The 20594-nt window shown below is 39.1% G+C and overlaps 1 protein-coding gene across 4 annotated transcripts in view; it reads right to left on the bottom strand.

Moving 5' to 3' along the window:
- LOC124110926 (nuclear factor 1 X-type-like) overlaps window positions 1-20594 on the bottom strand; it is a 334632-nt gene that overhangs the window by 35777 nt on the left and 278261 nt on the right. For all 4 annotated transcript variants that reach the window (XM_048399803.1, XM_048399804.1, XM_048399802.1 and 1 more), the window contains 3 exons: window positions 10198-10378; window positions 9207-9355; window positions 2525-2753 (listed from right to left, as the gene is read on the bottom strand). In XM_048399803.1, coding sequence (XP_048255760.1) covers window positions 2525-2753; window positions 9207-9355; window positions 10198-10378 — 559 coding nt within the window. The remainder of the gene's footprint in view (window positions 1-2524; window positions 2754-9206; window positions 9356-10197; window positions 10379-20594) is intronic.

The following is a 20594-nucleotide window of genomic DNA, read 5'->3' as shown; positions in this document are numbered from 1 at the left end:
ATGTATTCTGGTGCCATATAGACATGCTGGAACAAGGAACAAGTAGTGAAGTTTAATCCAATTTCCATTTTTTTCTGAGAAGCTACATATATATACAATACATAAATCACATATTTGACAAGTGCAAATGTAATCTGATTTGTCTACAGGTTCTACTACACCAAATCAGAACCAGTTTGGACAGTGCGGTTTTCGTAGGGAGATTCAGTGCAGAACAAGAGATATCTGCAGGCTGTGATTGGAGGATATTCTGTAAGATTTTTATGTCTTTCAAATGTACATCCATCCAGTTATTAAAACTGACCATGTTTTTCTGTATTTAGTACTGTCTTTTTCAACATGATGACTTATGCTGAATGTGACCACAGCAATTTTCAAGTAGGTGACATTTGGTGCGAAACTGGGGGTGGTGTGTTTAGCTTCCTGTACTCGGAAAAGGAGCTGGCTAAGCTAGTCATTTTTTATTTTTTTATTGCTGCTCTAAGGCCAAACTGTGCACACACATACAGGTAATAGCTGTTGAATGCTTAGTTATTTTAAAAAAAAATATAACGTTACTATAGAAGTCTATGGGAAAACATTTGGTTGTGTGTAACCTTAATAGCAAAAGGCACCAGTTCAGCATGAGTCCGATAGACATGCAAAGTTTTGTTAGAAAGTTTTGAATGGGTTTTGAGTTACGCTCCGGAAATGAACACCACCCTTATAGAACCTAAGTCCAACTTGTTGCCATGGAAACGTAAAAAATAAAAAATTCTAAATATCTTTAGCAAAAGGCACAACTTCAGTATGTGACTGATAGATATGCCAAGTATCGATCAAATACACTGAATTGATTTCGAGTTCTACCCCGGAAAAGGAAATGATTACAGACGGACAGACAGACTGGATGATCGCTATATCCTCCCGCATTATATGCCCGGGGGATAAAAATGAATAATGTGAAATTAATACACACAAAAGGCAGATACTATGCATCAAGTAAAATAACATGGATCATGGCATTCACTGGCAAGTAACTGAGTAAAAATATAATTGACGGTGCTAATTTTCGAACTGAGTCTTGACAAGTATGTCTTAGATAAGCATGCAAACCCTCATTCATGTAATTTCAGTAGGTCCTGAGTGTTAAATAACTTAAAATTATTTTTTCCCCATTGTGAAGCGGAAGGAAAGACGGAAGGATGGACAGACGGACGGACAAACTCTGTTCCAATATCTTAATAAGTTCCAGGGGTCCGGAAACGGTCATATGTGCCGGACATGTCCGATTGGGAATCTCAAATGTCCGGTTTAAAATATTGCTTACAGGATATTTAAATTTTTCTGCTTAGACATTTTAAAAAACAAACAATGCTACCTTCGTGGTCCAAATAATTGATGAGCGTTACCGTATCCCTTCAGCGAATTCAGGTGAATAAACAGGTATTACAAACTTGGTCAATAAAAATATTAAATTGCATATAAAACATCACTAGACATGATGATTTACCACTTAAAATGTATTTCCTGCTCTCCAAGGCATTGTTTTAAATGCAGAGATTAAGATTACCGTGTGTATTTTCTCGTAAACTAAGCCAGAAATAGCAATCAGCTGTGCACACGTTTCCTCCCAATCTACCAGTGATTCAGTTAAAATGTACCAAATGATGCAACTTTAAAGAATTTTGATGCATTGGTCGGAAGAAATTGTATCTGAAATTATTATTTTATCAGGAACAATATATTCCAATATCGTGTTATTTTAGTTGCAGCTTCCACCATATATACTTAAAATTATAAGAACCATAAGCGTAGCACTTTGGTACAGATGGTATGCAGGATATTTTTTGACATATGGAATGATTTTGACCAGTCGCTGTAGGCACTTCCCGCGCAACATGTATTTCGATTGCGAAAACGTTATGTTGACATTTAATAGTCAAACTGCCTCAAATATGACTTTTAGCAAGTCATGGTACGGCATTTATGATATGTGTATCCATTCTCTTGCAACTCAAGTTCGTTTCAAGGCGCCAATAGTGGTAATCTGACTGTGGTTGCTGTAAATAACGGTGAGTTTTGCGATCTACCGATCACTTCGCATACGATTTCACCGAAATGATTGTAAACATTATTAATAATTATTGAATGAAATATTGAATAAAAATAATCAAATATATTGCAAACTTAAGTCCACTGGTATTTCTGGTGTTACGTGATCGCGGTGATCAGCTGATAATTTTTTACTGAAATGGGGGGAAAACATCGTGTCATTGGAAAACTTGAGTTTATTAAAAATGTTAGTAAATTTTGGCCATGCTTTACCGCGCTATGACCGAAGCGCGCAATAACAAGGGAACACTGTACGTAACAACTTGTAATGTGTGTGAAACGTCGTACAAAAATGCTCTATTTGAAGATGCTTGGCCTAAATGCAAATGTCCGTTTGGGATTTTAAATTTTCCGGACCCCTGATAAGTTCCCTTACAAAAACTCCGAATCATCTCTTTCATTAATATATATTTTTATATTCATATCATACCTTCATTCAGAAGTCCTTCTTCTGGGTTGACTGTAGGCATTATGTTAGCCAACATATTGTAGTCCATATTTTCATCCAAAGGGATAAATGGTGTGGTCCACCGAGGTATTGGTGTTGAGCGAGGAGTTGTGCGTGGCGTGGCTACAGGTGATGCTATCAGGCTAAGAGTAGTTGGGCTGATCACTCCACTTATGGCATTTACTGGACTAATGCTGGGGTAGGTAAACACCTGCAAAAGCAAAATCTAAGATAAAAGAGGCATGTCTCACGATCAAAATATCATAGGCAGTTTGGCAGGGTATATAGGTTTTAACAGGGAGTCTATATACGTTTTATATATTCCCTCAGTTAAGTAAGTTGATTATATCTATTTAAGTATTGAGAGTGCTGCTGCCAATACAAATTATAACAGCAGCTGGGGTATCATTACCATGACCAGCAGCACAAAGTCATGTGCGGGTCAGTGGTTTGTAATTAATGCCAGAGAATGGTCGGTTTTCCACTGAAGCTTAACTTTGTGGATGAGGTGTGGGATACTGCAGGCTGACCATATATGAAACGTAACAGGATACATGGCAGTCTGACAGTGAGTGTTAAAGATAGTACGCTTTCTGTGAGTCGAGACTTGACCCTCGGACAGCAGCTAGGCAGGTTGGCCCTCTTGCGCCTCAGAGATCCTGCCTGGCCATACTACTATGTAGTTATATAGACATATAAGATCATGAATAAACGTTGTGGACCCACAGACGGACTTGTGTTGTTAAAAAGAGAAATATCCGATAGAGCATCAACGTCTACCTGGGATTTAAAACCTATATACCCTGCCAAACTGCCTATGATAAAAGGTATACATCATTCATGTGCACCAGCATTATCAATTATATACACATTGTTACTATTTTGTTTAGCTTAAAATATGAGTGTCACAGCACGGTAGCTCACCTGGGTATGAACTTAACAGTTCAAATTGTCAACAAGACAGATAAGAATTTCAGTAAGTAGGCCACCGGCCCATTACATATGAACAACAAAAATCTATAATGCATACTTGAGTAAAGTATTTATTATTTATGATGTTTTTTCTTCCAATTTATACGCAGAGAAAAGAACATATCAATGGTCTGAAGCATAAACGTTTTGTTACTGAAGAAAATTAAGTCTAAAATGAGGAAGGTCTTTACTGTGGATATTGGATATTGTTCGCAAAGAAGAACATCATCTTCAACATACACTGCATTATTTGTAAATCACACTGCAATCATGTGTTGATACATATACACATGGAAATATCATGTGGCCACAAATCGTCAGGCATAGACACAAACATCATTGCTTTCCTGATGTTGCTATAAATTAGTTAATTAACAGCCTTAACTTTAAAGGGGCACTGATCTAACGCAATTCCCCGGACTGGTTGTTGCCTTTGTTATTGTTTTTTCCCCCGTGAGTACCCGGATGATACGCAACGCAACTGAGCGTGACCAGAGACTGGGCTACCGTCTGCAAGGACAGCTAAATAAACTTGGAGGCTGGAGGCAATATTTGTTTAACGCATTTTTGCATAAACACTGATTGGTTAACTGTGATCTATACAGATTTCGACAAAGGGCGCATGTTAATTAATTTCTTCAGCCTAAATAAGCAGACAAAAAGAACAGCGGAGCTCATCGGATGTCGTCATTTGGAAATACCCCAGATGGTTATAGTTTTATACTAAAAAAAAAGTATCCATGCAGTGAAAGCATTTTCGGATTTCGGCTTGCGTCGATAATACGATTACTACTCCTTTGTTGACATCCACGTTTTCTCGTATAACCCTTCACTTGTGTATTTGTCGTCATTCACTTGATGCTCAGTTAATGAATTTATTACAGGTACAATTAGTGGTAGCACCACTTAGATTACCTGACAAAGGTTCCCATTTGGCATTTATAGTGTCTGGGGTAATTATTCAATCTAAATCCAGGTTTGAAATGAGGTGAAATGTGTGTTATGTAATATGCACGTGGCAGACCAGCAAGAGGTGAATGATCAGTTGATTTATTTTTGTGTAAATCAACGGAACGTTCCTAGTCATCAAAGGATTAACAGAAAATACGTTGATTGATTAATCACTGTTATCTTGCACAGTGGATATGTCAAGAGTGAGTGTTTACATGTCTAGGTTTACTAAAACAAAGGGAATACACTCATACCATGGCGTGAAGTGCCGATGTAAAAACAACATACTTTGTTCAAAGGGTTAACTTATAATACGTTGATTGATTGATCATTGTTATCTATCACTCAATGAATTTTTTAGGAACCGTGAACGTTATGAAAATAGTTGTCACGTGGGCTTTCTAAGCCGACCATTGAGACTTGACACCTATGTAAAACACCTGAAACAATCCAAGTGATCAGTTGAGAAACGAACACGGGTTATAATATCCCCATCGGACATATATCTTTTAAAATATTTGATTGTTACTGAGACACGTGACATCGAATAAGTTTCTTTGTACATCTGCAGACGAGTGGGATATTGTTTCTTTGTGTGGATATTCACGGATACATTCCTCGAACAAGGACGCTGCCTAAAATTTATACACATAAATTTGGTAGGTTGTAATTATGATATTTGCATTTTGTTTTCCTTTCTTTGAACCGATTTGTTTCTCTACGTCTTGGTTGGGAAATTCTTCAATGCGCGATAGACGTTGTTTTCACAGGTCTTTTCCTTTGTAAGCGTGTATATATTACCGTCAATTTGTAAAATGTGATTCTCTCAGGCAATTTATAAAATGTGTAAATATTTCCGTCATTTTGACTAAAAAATCTGTCCAGATTGATTAAGACGATCAAAAGGGCCTACAAACATCACAACAGATCATTATGTAGGATTAGAAGCCAAACAACATAGAAATGTACTTTTCAACATAACATTTTCAGTCTCTTGGTGATGACATTAAACATCAAAATGTTTGGAATTCGTTATCATAATAATACAGATGGAAATGTTTTTCAGTCACTTTGTAAAATAACTGAATATTTAGACGTTTAATAAATTTGTTACACATTTGACAGTAAAAAAAAATACACACTATAAAAAAAGCAATGCTCAGGTGAAATATTTACTTTGTATTGCAAGTCAAAATAGTGTAAACGAAAATCGCAAAATTACCAAGCAAGTGACTTATCAAAACTTTGTCACCATTACCGATGCTACCCACAAAGATACCTACATTTCCTTATTATCTCAAAAACTGTATTTAATTTTGTTCATCAATGTGACCATATGCCCTTATTACTACCCATAAAAGCGACTAATGCGCCTAGAATGGCGCAGCAGAGGTCGCGGACTAGTCTAGATTTCTGCTATACATCCGGGTACTCACTGGGAAAAAACAATAACAAAGGCAACAACCAGTCCCGGGGAATTGCGTTAAATCAGTGCCCCTTTAACTGAGTACATTGTTAAGTGGTTGTGGCAGCAATTACTCAGGCAAATGAACAGTATGTTGGCTTTGATCATTAAAATATCTGTCTTGTTTTTAAAAAAATCTTTAGTTTAAAAAAACCCCTTTTCCCGTGAGGTCACGTGATAACCAAATATGGGATAATAGTCTCGATCCAAATGTTACAACGCGTACACTTGAGCAGACTCATGAATATAACTCATGAATATTAATTAGACCGTTCACTACGTTAACAGATCGTTATTATAACAGAAACAAACGTATTTTTTCCATGTAAATCTAAAATGATATTATTTGTTATTAATTGTCCGGTAAATTAAACAATTTAAATTGAAACAATTCATAATTCATCATATTATGAATACGTAAACTTGTAATGTGTGTGAAAAGTCGTACTAAAATACGCTATTTGAAGGGGGCGTGGCCTAAATGCAAATGTCCGATTGGGATTTTAAATTTTCCGGACCCCTGCTTTGATGTTCCCTCTTTTGGCCATTATACCTGCCACAAATTCTAATTTGTGCCAAGTTGTGTTTTTCAAACTATTGAGTTCAGGTTGGGGTGAGGTGAAAAGGGGTTTAAAGTCGCTTCCAAGAAAATTGCATTTATGCATGCATGTGTGCGTGTGTGTCTGCTTGTACTAGTCCAGACTAATGCTGATTTTATAGTGCTAGTTCACAGAGATATTATGGCCCAGTTTAAGATGAATACCCCACTCAGACACAGTATATTGACTCGAATATACTATACTGGGTTTGAATCCCAGATGGGACTCACAGCCCCCCAACCCCCCCCCCCCAAAGTACTGGAATCTGTACTTTACTTTACTAAGAAAGTGTTATCCAAAATAAGACATTTGTTACATTTGACCACTTTCAAACAGCGATGTCAGATATTGAGCGACCATGCCTGTTGACAGGAAAGGATACTGACGTACCAAGCCAGTGTAGCATGTAACCTTTTAGTCTGAGGTGCACACACCAGAGAGGTCGAAAGGCTGGCTCTGGACTTGTTGAAGCGTCAATGGCGTCTTGTGGTGGCGACCACGTGGGCAACCACCAAAAGGCCAAAATTGTGGACGCCTTAGACGTCTTCAAGGGCGACATCGTGCAAATAGTTACTGGCAAAGATGGTGCCAGAAGCAGCCTATGGCTCCTATGGAGCAGTTGCTATGCATGGTGCAAGCATGTTGAAGCATCTGCTTCCAGTGAGACAGAGCCAGCATGAGTGCTTCCAGTTCCAGGTTGTTGATATGCCACGGTTGTTGCGTGGCGGACCAGAGCCCCGAGGCGACTTGACCCTCCAGATGTGCTCCTCAGCCTTGGACTTAGGTGTCTACTAACAGTTGTAATGAGGTTGTGAGCTGTGATGCTGTCTGTCTACCAATGGAGATGTGGCTTTAGGTGGTCGAGGAGGACAATGAAGGCTGACTGGTCCTGGCGCATGATGTAAGAAGAGAGGTCCTGCACTGATGTGAGGAGACCAAAGAGCGCCTGCCATTGGCGGAGAATGCGGGTTCCTTGTAGCGCAGGGAGTAGATGGCATTGGATTCGGCTCCACCTCTGACTGGATTCAGAGAGGCGGTCATGCTCAGGTCTGAAAGCAGCCTCCGATAAATTTGAGATTGTACGCAGGTGTGAACTCTGATTTCTGGACATTGATAATCCAGCCCGAGTGACTAAGGAGGCGCATTGTGAAATCCCTGTAGCGGATTAGCGTGGCCGTTTGTAATGCGTGTGAAAAGCCATGGGGTTGAAGAAATTCCAAATGGGAGGGTTGCCCATTGGGAGTGGACTCCCTCAAAGAAGAAGCTAAGGTCTTTGGGGTGGATTGGTACATGCAGGTAAGTGTCCTGGATGTCTAGGTTGATCAGGGCATGTTGGGATCTGAGGAGCCTGGGAATGGGCACCTGAAAGTATGGTGGACCCTCCAGATAGCGCTTGTTGAAAGCTGCCAAGTAGGGATTCATTCGATATTTGTTTGAGTCCTTCTTGGGGACCAGGAATATTGGTGAGTTGAAGCCTGGTGTAATTGCTGGTGTGTGTACAATCTCTATGGCTTTTTTGGCTAGCAGTAGCCCCTGTAGTGTGGGGGGATAAGTGTCAGCTATTGGGGATGCCGTCAAAGGCGGGTCGTCCTTCAGAATGAGCTGATACCCTTGGCTCAGTATGTTTGTGATGTATGGTTGCCCCAGGATGTCTCAGTTCCACAATAGTGCCCTAATCTCCCACCTACAGGATTTTTGATGACTTGAATGGCTGGGGTTGGAAATGCAAGTTGTAGGTGTTTGTCATATCTATACTTGGGCTTGCAGTCGGCACCTCCGCATCAGGGTGGTCACGGCGTGGTTGGTACAAACCGGAGGCCTTGCCTTTGCCTTGTCCTCTGCCCCAAAAGGCCGTAGTCACGTCCTCGTTTTGGCTGGAGGGAGTTCCTCTTAGGGTGATATGTACCAGATCTAGAGGATCTGAGAGCATTGGCATGCAATACCTGAGCCACGGCCTTGAAGTCAGTTTCATCTCTGGCATAGGTGGAGGCACGAGCATGTGTGTTGGGAGGCCTGGGAAGTGGATCACCAAGGTTGGCTGAGCAAGTCCCATTCAGTCAGAGCTAAGTAGCCAAGACGGCGAGTACTTTGGTAACGACACAAGTACGTGGGAATGCATGTGGTCAATCTGGTGTTGTTTGTATGTCATGACTGTGGTCAAGTCTAGAACCTGGTTGAGGCCAAGATGCAAATTGCAATCAGCGATGGAGCCCTCATAAGATTGGGTGAAGGAGCCCTCTGAGGAGTCTGAAAGGTACTCTCAACGGTACTGGAGAACAACTTTGAGAACGACACCTAGATCAGGAGGATCTACTACAACTATGCCTCGAAGTGGGAAATGTCGAACCAAGAGACTACAGAGGGTATGTTACATGGATGCCACCAAGGTCCACTAGGGGAGCCATGCCCGGAGGCGCCAAGAGGACGAGAGACGCCGGATGAGCCGAGTATCTAGAGACAGGTTGCTGGAACATGCTTTGTATGAAGCTCCATGTAAGGCGTTGGAGGCAGCTGGAAAGGTGTCTGAGGCGGCTGGAAAGGCGCCAGGTATTGTCCGAATCCTGTTGGGAGCCTGCAATGTGTAACCAATGTGGGCCTAAAATGCTTTGAGTAAAAATATATCTTCTTTTGTTAAATTGCTCATCATTTTAAGATTTGGGTATGAATTCTGACTTACCTGATGGCCCTGAGGATGAATATGTGCAAAGGCGTGTTCTGGACGAGACAAAACAGTAAAAGGACTAGACATAATGGTTCTGTTTACAGGTGGGGTGCCTGGAGAGCTGGATACAATACTGGGACTGTTAGCTGTAGAGATACTGGTACCTGAAGAAAAATAATACATCGGTAGACTAAGAAAATTAAGCGTCATGGCACAGTAGCTCACCTGGATGTGAAGTTAACAGGACCCAAATCAAACATACACATCAAGTTCAGCATCCTCAGTTTGGCAATTTCAGAGGAAACAATGTCTAGAAATCAGATGTCTAGAGTGCATTTTGAGAGAATGTTTGCATTAGCATTGTCAAAAGTGCAACAGTCAAATCAAGGTTTTAATGAATAGAACTTATATTTCTAACCACACACATACCGTTAATTACATTTTAAAACAAATAGCAATGTAATAGCACCAATGTGGCTTGGGGTAGGAACAAGCATGTGAAGTTTCAGCTTCTTTGGTCAAGCAGTTTTACACTTCTATACCAACTTTCAAAAAAGTTTGAACAAAATGACTGAAAAAATGGTCTTAAATAACTTTTTCAATGTGTGGATTCAGTGGCAGCCATATTGAAAATCAGATTCAAACAACTTGAACAAATTCCGGTGCCATCATTGGTGAGGAACATGTGTAAAGTCTATTTGGAATTTTGCGTGCACTTTTTCAGTGACACCATAGCTGGCATCATTTAGACTAAGTTTCAGCTGCATCAGTAACACATCATCATGAAAAGGAGGGTACGTTAGAGTCAAAGGTTGTAGCTGAAAAAAAAATAGTGAGTAATAGCCAATAAGACAATTTTCAATATTCACTTTTTATAATTTGTTCATTTTTCTAGAGCATTTACAGCTTTGCATAAAGTTGTGCCATTCACCCTGAAAGAGATTAAAAAAAATGTTTTCTTTCTTGGTGTAAAGGTGTAAGTAAAGTGATTTCAATTGATTGTTACTTGATGCAGAGCTTGATACTGGAGAACTGCTGCTGATCACAGCCTGTCCATCAGATGTACGGAGAATAGCAACTGGCCGAGCAAGGTTTGGTGGTGGTGGAGGAGGAGGTGGCAACATTCCCGGTGCAAAGAACTGGGGTAGTTTTGTAGGACTCTTCATTGGTGGTGTAGATGGACTGGACTGAAACACAAAGATAATGTTTATAGGATCATACCATGACGATGACTGAATCAAATGCAAAGACAGAGTCTGTTCCTCTCCAACTTTACCTTAGTGACCAAAACTTTCCCACAAAGGGAACAGCATTATGAACCAATTAGACCAAATCAGGTGACAGCTGACCTAATCCATAAAAAGTTCAAGAGTGAGCCAGACCACTTTTATTTAATCGTCCAAGCCAAAAGATTTGAAAGGTGTTGAACAAAGATATAGCTCAGCATCTGAAAACCCATTACTTAAAGGGGAATCTACTGCATTGAGTGGGCTGAGCTTATACAATCTGACAGGTCAATATGATGTCATGCTAACACATAAATTTCATTGGTTAATGCGTAACGGGTAACGTCTTGTAAACACCCAGCCACGTGGGAGTTTCACAAAAAGGACGTAAGTTTTAATGGTAATAAATATCCATCAAACGATTCCAAGACCTTTTCAACAAATGGGTAGGTCTTGGGTTTCAAAAACCAGCCTGCCATGTCGTCTTCACATCTTCATAAAATGTTACTGTTGAATGTCTACGATTTATTTTTTTATTCCAGTCCAACACACACATTAGTTCTACACTATTTTCTGGACAGGAGCGAAATACATTTGTCGTGATGAATAAGAGCAGTGTTTATGAACAAAACACCATAAGATGTATAACGGCACCAAACCTAATCCTGTGGTGCATGGTATATTTGCAGTTTATGAATAGCATTTCTCACAATATACCCGGCAATCGGTGATTTCAACAGTGTATTTTTTTCGTTGTGTTCGTCTTGCCTTTATCTGGAATTTGGATAACAACGATCATGAAAACCCTGGTAAAAATATTGTCAAGTGATGAAAGTAGTATTTTGTCATTTCCGTCACATGTTTTCATTGCCCAGTAGCAATGTGTTTTGTCTGAAATCTCCTCCTACTGAAGTCACTCAATCCGTGAAATTTTGCGGGTCCAAGTGACCCAGATTCCCTGTTTACTGGCATGCCAAGTGTCATTTGCATAAGGCCATCCATATTTCTTGTATGCTTTTCTCACCTCAAACCTGAACTCACTGGAGAGCGGGCGGACAAAATAAAATATCAATTTAAAAAAATAATATGGTTGGTTGGTTGGTCGGTTGGTTTAACGCCGCACTCAGCAATATTCCAGCTATATGACGGTGGTCTGTAAATAATCGAGCCTGGACCAGACAATCCAGTGATTAATATCATGAGCATCGATCCACGCAATAATTGTGTCTTTCAATAATTGTGTATAAATTATTTATAACATTTTAAAAAATGGTACTTTAAAACACTTGGTACCAGAATCTTAGTCTAAAAATTAATTTATGACGTAGATTCTAGATCTAGATCATTGCTTCGGAAATGAATTTATAATAAACAACTGAAGAAAGATAAAGTTGACCTGGTCCCATTATGACAGTGCAATGGTAAATCTAGATCTTGAAGAATTTCTTATATTATTTCACGTCGGAATAGAAACAAAACACAGACAGCCTCACATACTTCGAAACGATGTTCAGATAAATAATGTATTTGTTCACGCTAATTCTGTCATGTGCCTGAACACAGATTTCAACATGATCTTAATGAAGATTATTCAGGTATCATCCTCTCTTGTAACTACTTCAACATGAACACATTTTTGGTCTAGCAGCTCAAAGCAACAATGTCGGACTCAGATGCATTTTTCTCCTTCCACGAGGAGCATCTGTCATCTTCCTCGACAATCTTCCTGGTCAATTGATTTCAACAAAATGTTATACACACAGCCTCATTCACGGCTTCATCATAAGATTCCCTCAAAATACCCACCCATGTGATCAGGGTTATGACCTAGGGATAAATTAATATATTGCTTTGCATTATTAGTTAAGAAATGTTTTCGTGATTGCTATTATAAAAAAAACCATGATGTACATGGTATTTTTGGATTGCACCGCAGATTTCTTCTATTTAATTTCTAAAAGTTTTTGTTTGCCCCCTTTCTGACCACGTGGACTCCTAGCAACCACGCCCTGTGAGTGCATCCAAGTTTGGATTGCTGCTATCTGTAAAGTACTTTGCAAGTTTGCCTGTCTTCAATATGAGCAACAAAACATTTTCGTGTGACACTAAATTGGCGGAAAGTAGTTTGAGATGATCAGGGGGAGCTTTTGGGCATTACAATTTTGACATTAATGACTTTATCGTGGAGAAAGTTCCAATTCAAGATGACATCAATCCAACTGACAACTCAAATCAACAAGATGGTGCCTCTCTTCCCGCCCTTTCAAGTGCAACAGAAACTTTGACAAATTCAGTGCCGATTTTCGGGATTAGTGAATCCGTGTCACAGCCAGATTTCTTTGTGGAACCAGATGAAGGCGAATATGTCTGTTCACACTTCTTTTGTCAAACATGCGGGAAACAGCATAGGAAATGGTGCAGCCACCATGTTACAGAAATTTGTCGATTCGAAAACAGTGCTACAAATACTAATGGACTGAGCTAAATAGATGAAGTGTTTGGAGAGATCCTAGATTTTCGGACTTGAAGAAATGGATATTAAACGTAGACGCAGATGAAGGATTGGTGTGGACAAACGGGAAGTGATGCCAGATTGTAATGAAAACTTGTGTGCGAGGTGTATCTAAATTCCCGGAACAAAAATAAACGAGACACTTGTGGATGTAATGGATCAAACTCAGGTTTTTTTTGTGTGAAAATTCTGTGAAAGAAAAGGAAATCGTGATTGAAATTGTCTTGGAATGTATATTGGAGTTTTCGTTTATCTTAAGTACAATATTATCTAGATGTGCCTAATGTAGGTCAAAACATCTAGTTTATTTCATTACTTATGTATCAGTTGCTTATGTGTAATGTTGTGTTGATACCTGTGACATATCCATATATTGTAGTCAAGCTAAGAACTATTTGCGCAAACTTCTGGTGTCTAGGCCTAAATACTAGTTGAAAAATTGTGTAATAATTTAAGTTTTATAAATATAATCTGATTATTGTGTGGTATAGATCTAATTGTTGAATGCAAGTGACCAAAACTAAACAAATATCTGTAATTTTCAGTTTGAACTGAAAGAATCTTGTTGTCAATACTTATGTAACTAACGTCATTTTTCGTATTTATGTATCGTTACTGTTACATTAACCGAAACTTTTGTTGTGCTGCTGGTCTGTCATAAATATACACACTGTAATACACTTTGGCCACCAATGCATCAAATGTGTCACATGTACACATGACCATGTGCTATGCTATTTATAGCGCAACCCTAAATAAGCTCCGCCCACTGTGATTGATACAGATGCCAAACATGACCGATTCGATTTTTAATGATAAAATTTATTGTCTTATATCTAGAATTATAGTATCTGAAATATATATAAATAAATGTGAAAACAAGGATCCTTGGACCCAACCCCTTCAGCGGTCTGACAACCTCAGGGGTTGAACCCTCACGGTTCTTGTTTTCGCACATTGACCTCGTCAAGAGTAATTAGTTTTATATCAGAGAACGTTACAAATGTTATGTTTGCGATAAACTTTCTTAGTGAAGCACAACTTCTAGTTCTAGTACTTTATGGGCTGAGTCCCATCCCAGTTGTCAGACAGTGGAATATTATATAACTACCATTCTGTAACACACACTGAATAAACATAAACCTGTAATCCTATTAATCCTAGAGATAAGGCTTATTACTCCACTGAGTAGGACTGCAGGTATTGCCCTAATTAACCTTCTAATCCACTGTCTAACAAACTCTGTTAGGGCGCAATAACATTTATTAAACTAAACTACACAAAATGACAACATTGTCTAATAACAGTTGAATGCTGATACCAACTAGTTTAACATTTGGTTGCTGATGCAGAGCAAACAATATCTTCGCAAACTTTACAGCATGCAATGTCATAGTTAAGCATGAGAAACTCCCAACCCAAAATTAAAGTTGTAAGGAAAACAAGTTAACATGTTATAGATTATGGATGGTATAGGAAACGTTGCAAAAAATTATATTGTCCCTTGGCTTGCATTTTGAGATAAGCAAACACAGAGTCTGATCGCCAATCACCAAGGACCTTGATAGTCTGAAATGGTACTCCACGCTGAAGCAACCATGTTGCACCCCCTCGGCGGAGAGCAGAATTATCGGACACAGAGAGTCCTTGTGTGGTTAAGGCACACCGCAGACGTGAGCGGAAACTGTTCGCTGAAAACGTAGTCAATTGTCCCTCTGCTGACACGGTGAAAATTTGAGCTATGGGGGGAGTAGTATAGATGATGGGGGTTCTGGCTCACTTCCACTAGAGCCAGATTCATATACCTGTACCACCACTACAGAGGTAATTTTTATGTCAAAATGATGATGCGATTTAACAATCGTCATGATTCGTATTAAAAGAAACATCAATATTTTTACTAATGTAAGCATTCATTTAAATATGATCCAACAATAGGAAGCAATCTATTTTTAATTTCCAACTAGTTCTTTGGTTTTGGCACGGAATAATTGACGCGCTTGTTCTCTCCCTTGTTCTATGAACTTTTTTTTCTCATCTTCACTAATACAACTGGTCTTCTCCTGCTTCATTGTGTTGTATTTGGTGAGTTCTGACAGCACCAAACAAAACATCCTCGGATATCTTACAATCAGCTAATGCTGTTGTAATATGGTCCTCAATGCTGTTCAACTTTGCTACGGTGAGTATCCGAATATTATTATGTTTTAATGCTTTCTTTTGCAACTTACGAGAAATGAATTTTATCGCTATTTCTGCCAGTCCTGAGACTCTGGCCGCTATTGCCATACCAAGTACGATAGGCGCAGCGATTATAGTTGATAATAAACTGACACCTGCTACACCAAGTCCCATGCCAGCTGTTACAAGCACGATGTCAACTCCATCGAGAGCATTAATGGCTCTATGATACTTTTTATACAATCCAAGTCTAAACTCCCTCTCCTTATCTATTTGATGTTTTATGTCGCTTATTTGATGTAATCGAAATCCATCAACAGTATCCAACTTTTCAGATGCCTCACTGAGCGCTGGATATAAACCCATAGTGTATATTATTATATTATATAAATAGAGGTTATCACGCAAGTGTGTTTGGGGATGGTAAATATCCTGCATTAGGAATAAACATTGTATTTAGCGAGCCTTGGCAGGAATAGCGTGATAACCTCTTTATCATAATTATAATGTCATTTTTTAATTCTGTGCTTTAAAATCGCTTTCCCTCTCTCACAAACATTACTGAAACATTGCGAGTTTTCCTGGAATGCGCGCATTTATATTTATTACGTCACAGGGTAAGTGATGTGTCAGTTGGACAGTGACAGTAGCCAATATAGTTCCAACTGAAATCTGTTTCTTATAAAGTGGCGAAGCAACATATACGCAAAACAACAGTTCCCGTTTTTAATTGCCTTTCGCCGCAATCCATCGGTCTCTCCGCTAGAGTAACTGCCCTTTGTCTATCAGACGTCATGGCTACTGTCAGACGTTGTTGACAGTCGGTCTGTTCTGTCATAACGTTTAGAAGTGAAGTCAGATGTACACACAGCGACAAAACGAAACAAGGTAACAATTCAAACATATTTCGGCCAAATCCAGCTATTTTAATTTGTGGAAAAGGTTTCAAGCCGCAGAGGTCTACAAGCACAGATATGGCTACTGATCCCGCTTGGCTAGGCCTCGTGCCCTCGCAAAATTGTTTCGAAATTTATATCTCAAAAGTTGCTAAAACTTATTAAAAGCCTTAGCTACATCACAGTTAAGACACTAGGTTTCAGTATATTAGACTGTTCTTTTGATAATGAAAGCAATTATCCCTGTAGTTTATCCAGATTCCGGATGGTTAATTCTGACTTGATCGCCGAATGACGAGGGCGACGCCATGTTTGTTTATAAACAGTGAAAGTAGTCCTACTTGACCTTTGATATTTGCATCTCTATCCGCATATGACCCCAACGGATATCGTTTTTATCCGTTGGCTTTATCCTGCCGAGAAACCTACCCATTATATGATAATTGGTCTTGCTTAAATGTTTTGAGAGTATACATCAACCTTATCAAATATATATTATGCGGCATGAATATCTTAGTAAGAGAAATGCTGTCACTTTTAATAATTTGGACCCCCTCAAGGGTTGTAACGGGTGATGCTCCAATATAAATAATACTGCAACGTTGACGTTGGTGTTTCCTTAGCCATTTAATCAATAGACCTGGTAATATTTCGAAAGGCATCTTCCGGTGCATCTCCGAACAAGACTTCAATAATAAGCGTAGAAAGATTAGGTATTGCACTCAAGTTCTGTTTAATATCATTGAATTCAGTAACCAAATTTAAACTAAAATTTTTTACTGCCTGACGACTATATAACATACCGTATTCAACGTAATAAGCGCCCAGGGCGCTCTCAAAATTAGAAATAGGGGGCGCTTATTAGAATATTATTTTGGCGGAAAAAAACAGAGTTGAAAGATAAATTGCGTGGTTTATGCTGACAGCCTGAAATGTTTATGTACGACAGATATATTTTTCCAGAATTTAATTGCCCATAATTAAGGGTGCATAAAACACACGAGTGCATATTATATGCGAAAATATAAGTCTTGTGTACATTGATCAATCGGAAGGGGTGTCAATTGGGATTGTTCACTAGCCAATTAATATCGCCGTGGGCGCTTATTAGAGCGGGGCGCTTATTACGTCGAATACGGTATGACCTGGGTTTCTTGGTAGGGGAGAGACTAACACACTTTTTCGTTTTGATGGGATATAAGCCCCGAGTACGATTCCACTATTCATTATCTTAGTTAATTGATGTCCCTTACCCATCATCACATATGGTAGGGTAATGATGATCTTCAGTAGCCACTCGATTTTTGCTTGACCATAGTCCATTTATTATCATCGTTGAGAGTAAGATTGTACGAAGTGTTTTTATGGAGTCTACTAACGTCAACATCGCTTAAATCTCCTAGATTACCTGTGAATGAAACTTCTTTCCGCTTGTATACATTATCTTGTAAGTGTAAAGCATATAACTTGCCATTGGTGCCGGGTTTACCGAATCCTTCTGTGTCTCCTAGATCGGAAAGCGCAATTGTATTACATTGTCTAAGGTTATGCGTTCCAGGGCCTGATGAATCAACCATTATTTATAATATAGAGTGTTACACTCAAGTATCCTATATTTACAGGTTGGTGTTTTACATCTAATACAGAAATTTTGAGGTCTGAAATAATACCCCGCTTTAATTTTTTATATTGTAATGTTGAGAAAGATTCCGTTTTACCGCTATTATATTTTTCATCTTTGACTGGAATAGCTCTCAACAGAGTAGAACGACTTTCGAGCAGAATATTATCCGTCGTGCTTATCTGATCAAGATGGATGCACAACTCTTTATAGGGAACTAAATCGGGTAATTTTAGCTCCATGCACTGTTTGGTTGGGTTCTATTGCTATTGATACTCTTTCTTCTCCTCCTCTTACAAATCCAAGTGTATTTGATAAGTTCCAAAAAATAATTACTTCCTTTTCTCCAGCGCTTATAACCAGTATCCCATCCTAACTCAGGTAAATAGAGTCCCTGATCTGATGTCTTAATTACTGTTATTTCTCCTCCCCATCCAAGTGTGTATGCTAAGTTCTTGTAAAGCTTTACATCCTTTGTTCCAGCGTTTAAAATCAGTAACCCATTTGACTCATTTTGTGTGAGACTAATTCCATTAGGCTTAAAAATTTCATCATTGAAGGAGCATACACTGTAATACCAATCAGGTACAACAATGAGAGTGGAGGTTACATTATCATATGGTCGTATATCATTATTACCTCTCGCAGCACTTATATTGGTCCTCCGTGGGTAATACGTTACATCGCATAGAGCGACTTCAAGTTGACCAGCTGTGTTATCGATAGTATGAAGCAGTTGAATAGACTGACCATTTGTTATTCCTGGGAGTGTAACATACATATTAAATATACAATGATACTATATCATAACTTAAATATGAAATCAACTTATATTACTAATCAGTCGATTTTAGTATGTGCCTCTGGTGCTATTTTTTTGGTTAAATTCCCTGATATCTTTGAAAAATACAGGGTCACTGCAACTAGCGATAAAATGGTGCATGATTGGTTCCACAATCGCATGCAATTTTGGCAGAACCAGTTAAACTTTGCCATATGGTGTGCCACAACAGGATGTGGTGTGTCTCTTTATGCCCCAGGATTTGAACTAAATAAGTCTGTTTTATCATTTCACCTATACTATCAGATTAGACGTATTAAGGAAATTAGTGCCCCATTACTGCAGGATCGAGCATGGAATGCATCAAATAATCTGTATAATAGGTGGGCATTCAAACGTATTTGTCAGGAATTTAATGTTTCTACGAGTAAAGATTGGCGTCTGAGTCGAGTTAACCATGGTCTACGTATTCCGTACGCTGGTGCACACTCTGTTAAAGAAGTCAGCGATGATTTACTGAAAAGGGGTCGGCTTCTTCCGAGCTTTGCTCTCTCGAGTAACGAGTGGAGAGATGATCATATGAACTTTAAGGGTGGTGTTGCTTTCACCATCCAAAAGGTTGAGCAACCACCTGGAAACGCTTGTAATGAATTTCTATATGATAAAACAGAAAATAATTTTACTAACCCAGGAGTTGTAAGAGTTAATGAATCAATAAAAACTTATGTATGGGCAATTCTTGGTGCACAATCCCAAACACGAACGTCCATTATTGGTTCTGGGACGGCGCTCGATGCAGAAAAACAGTTTGTTGCAAACGTGGAGGATGCTATTAATTCACCAGTTGACATACCATCTTCTATAAAACGTTATCAAGATGTATTACAGTAGGCTCAATCCAAAGTAGACTACGTTTATGCACCGGGACTATACTTGTCTCCGAGTAATATGGAACTTAAGATCAGTCAAGTGATTTGCTATAATAATAAAATTGTTATTGCTACCGATCAACAAAAACAGGTGTAAATTCAGATATTAACACCGAATTAATAACGCAAACAAACACAGGCGAAAAGGGAATAGTCAAGCCACAGTTACCACAACCATCTACTAACATACAACCACAAGTGCCACCACATATTGCAGCTATAAATCAACAACATATCGATGAAAAAACAGCAATTATAGTAGGCGTAGTCGCGGCTGGTTTACACATGATTTGGATAAATAGACTTTAGCGAACACGTACAACAGCCCGGCAATTGCTACGATCAGTGCCCACAAGTTTTGACTAAGCCAAGTGGTGGTCTTAGCTAATAAATTCAAGAGCCAGGAAACAACACTCCCTATTATACCGGGAAGTGCAGCCGCGGCTTTCTCAGCGAGCTTTCCCAGTGCTGAACCTAATGCTTTTAAATGCTTTTTTATCCACTCTTTTATACCATCCCTATCACTAGGCGGTGTACCACCACCTGTACCACCAGTACCACCATCTTCTAAGTTACGAAATCTTTCTGCTAGACCTCGTAATTCCCTAATACTGAACTCCGAATATGGTACCTGTAACGTGGAATTATCGTAATAGGTATCCAAGATTTCTCCAAGTCCGTCCGAGGCCACCTTCAAGGAAGCTTCCAAATTATCTATGTTACCGAGTTCATCACGCACAGTCCGAAGAACCTTAGTAGTCTTTTCGGAAAGTTTTGCTCATCACGAACAGTGCTGATGCCGTGTTTACCGACTATCGTAGACAAAGCTAGGGGCTTACGAGTACGATAATGCATAAGATCAATATCTGGAGCGCCACGCAGTCGCAATATTCCTTTATCATCTATCGTAAACTTTGAATAGTCACGAACAATAGGACTATCATCTTTAAAGGTATCGTAATAATCATTGACGGCTAGTTCATCGTTAATATACATGCCACCAAAGCTGGTTTCATCAGTACCCTCTTCGATTGTACTCGGGTTATCAAAATCATCTAGATTAAAATCATCCATTTTTATATTAAACATATGGTTACATAATTTCAATATAACAATGTCTTCGCAATACGGACGCAAGTTAAACCCACAACGTAGACTTCGATATCCATTAGGGGTCAAAGCAATTCGTCAGTCTGTAACTATAACTAATAACCCGAGTACCATCGATCAGAATCAAACGCTTCCTAATCTCGGCGC

The sequence above is a fragment of the Haliotis rufescens genome, unplaced genomic scaffold (genome assembly GCF_023055435.1).
Source record: "Haliotis rufescens isolate VD_foot unplaced genomic scaffold, xgHalRufe1.0.p SCAF_2, whole genome shotgun sequence".
Lineage (NCBI taxonomy): Eukaryota > Metazoa > Mollusca > Gastropoda > Lepetellida > Haliotidae > Haliotis > Haliotis rufescens.
This window is presented reverse-complemented; position numbering and strand designations above follow the sequence as displayed.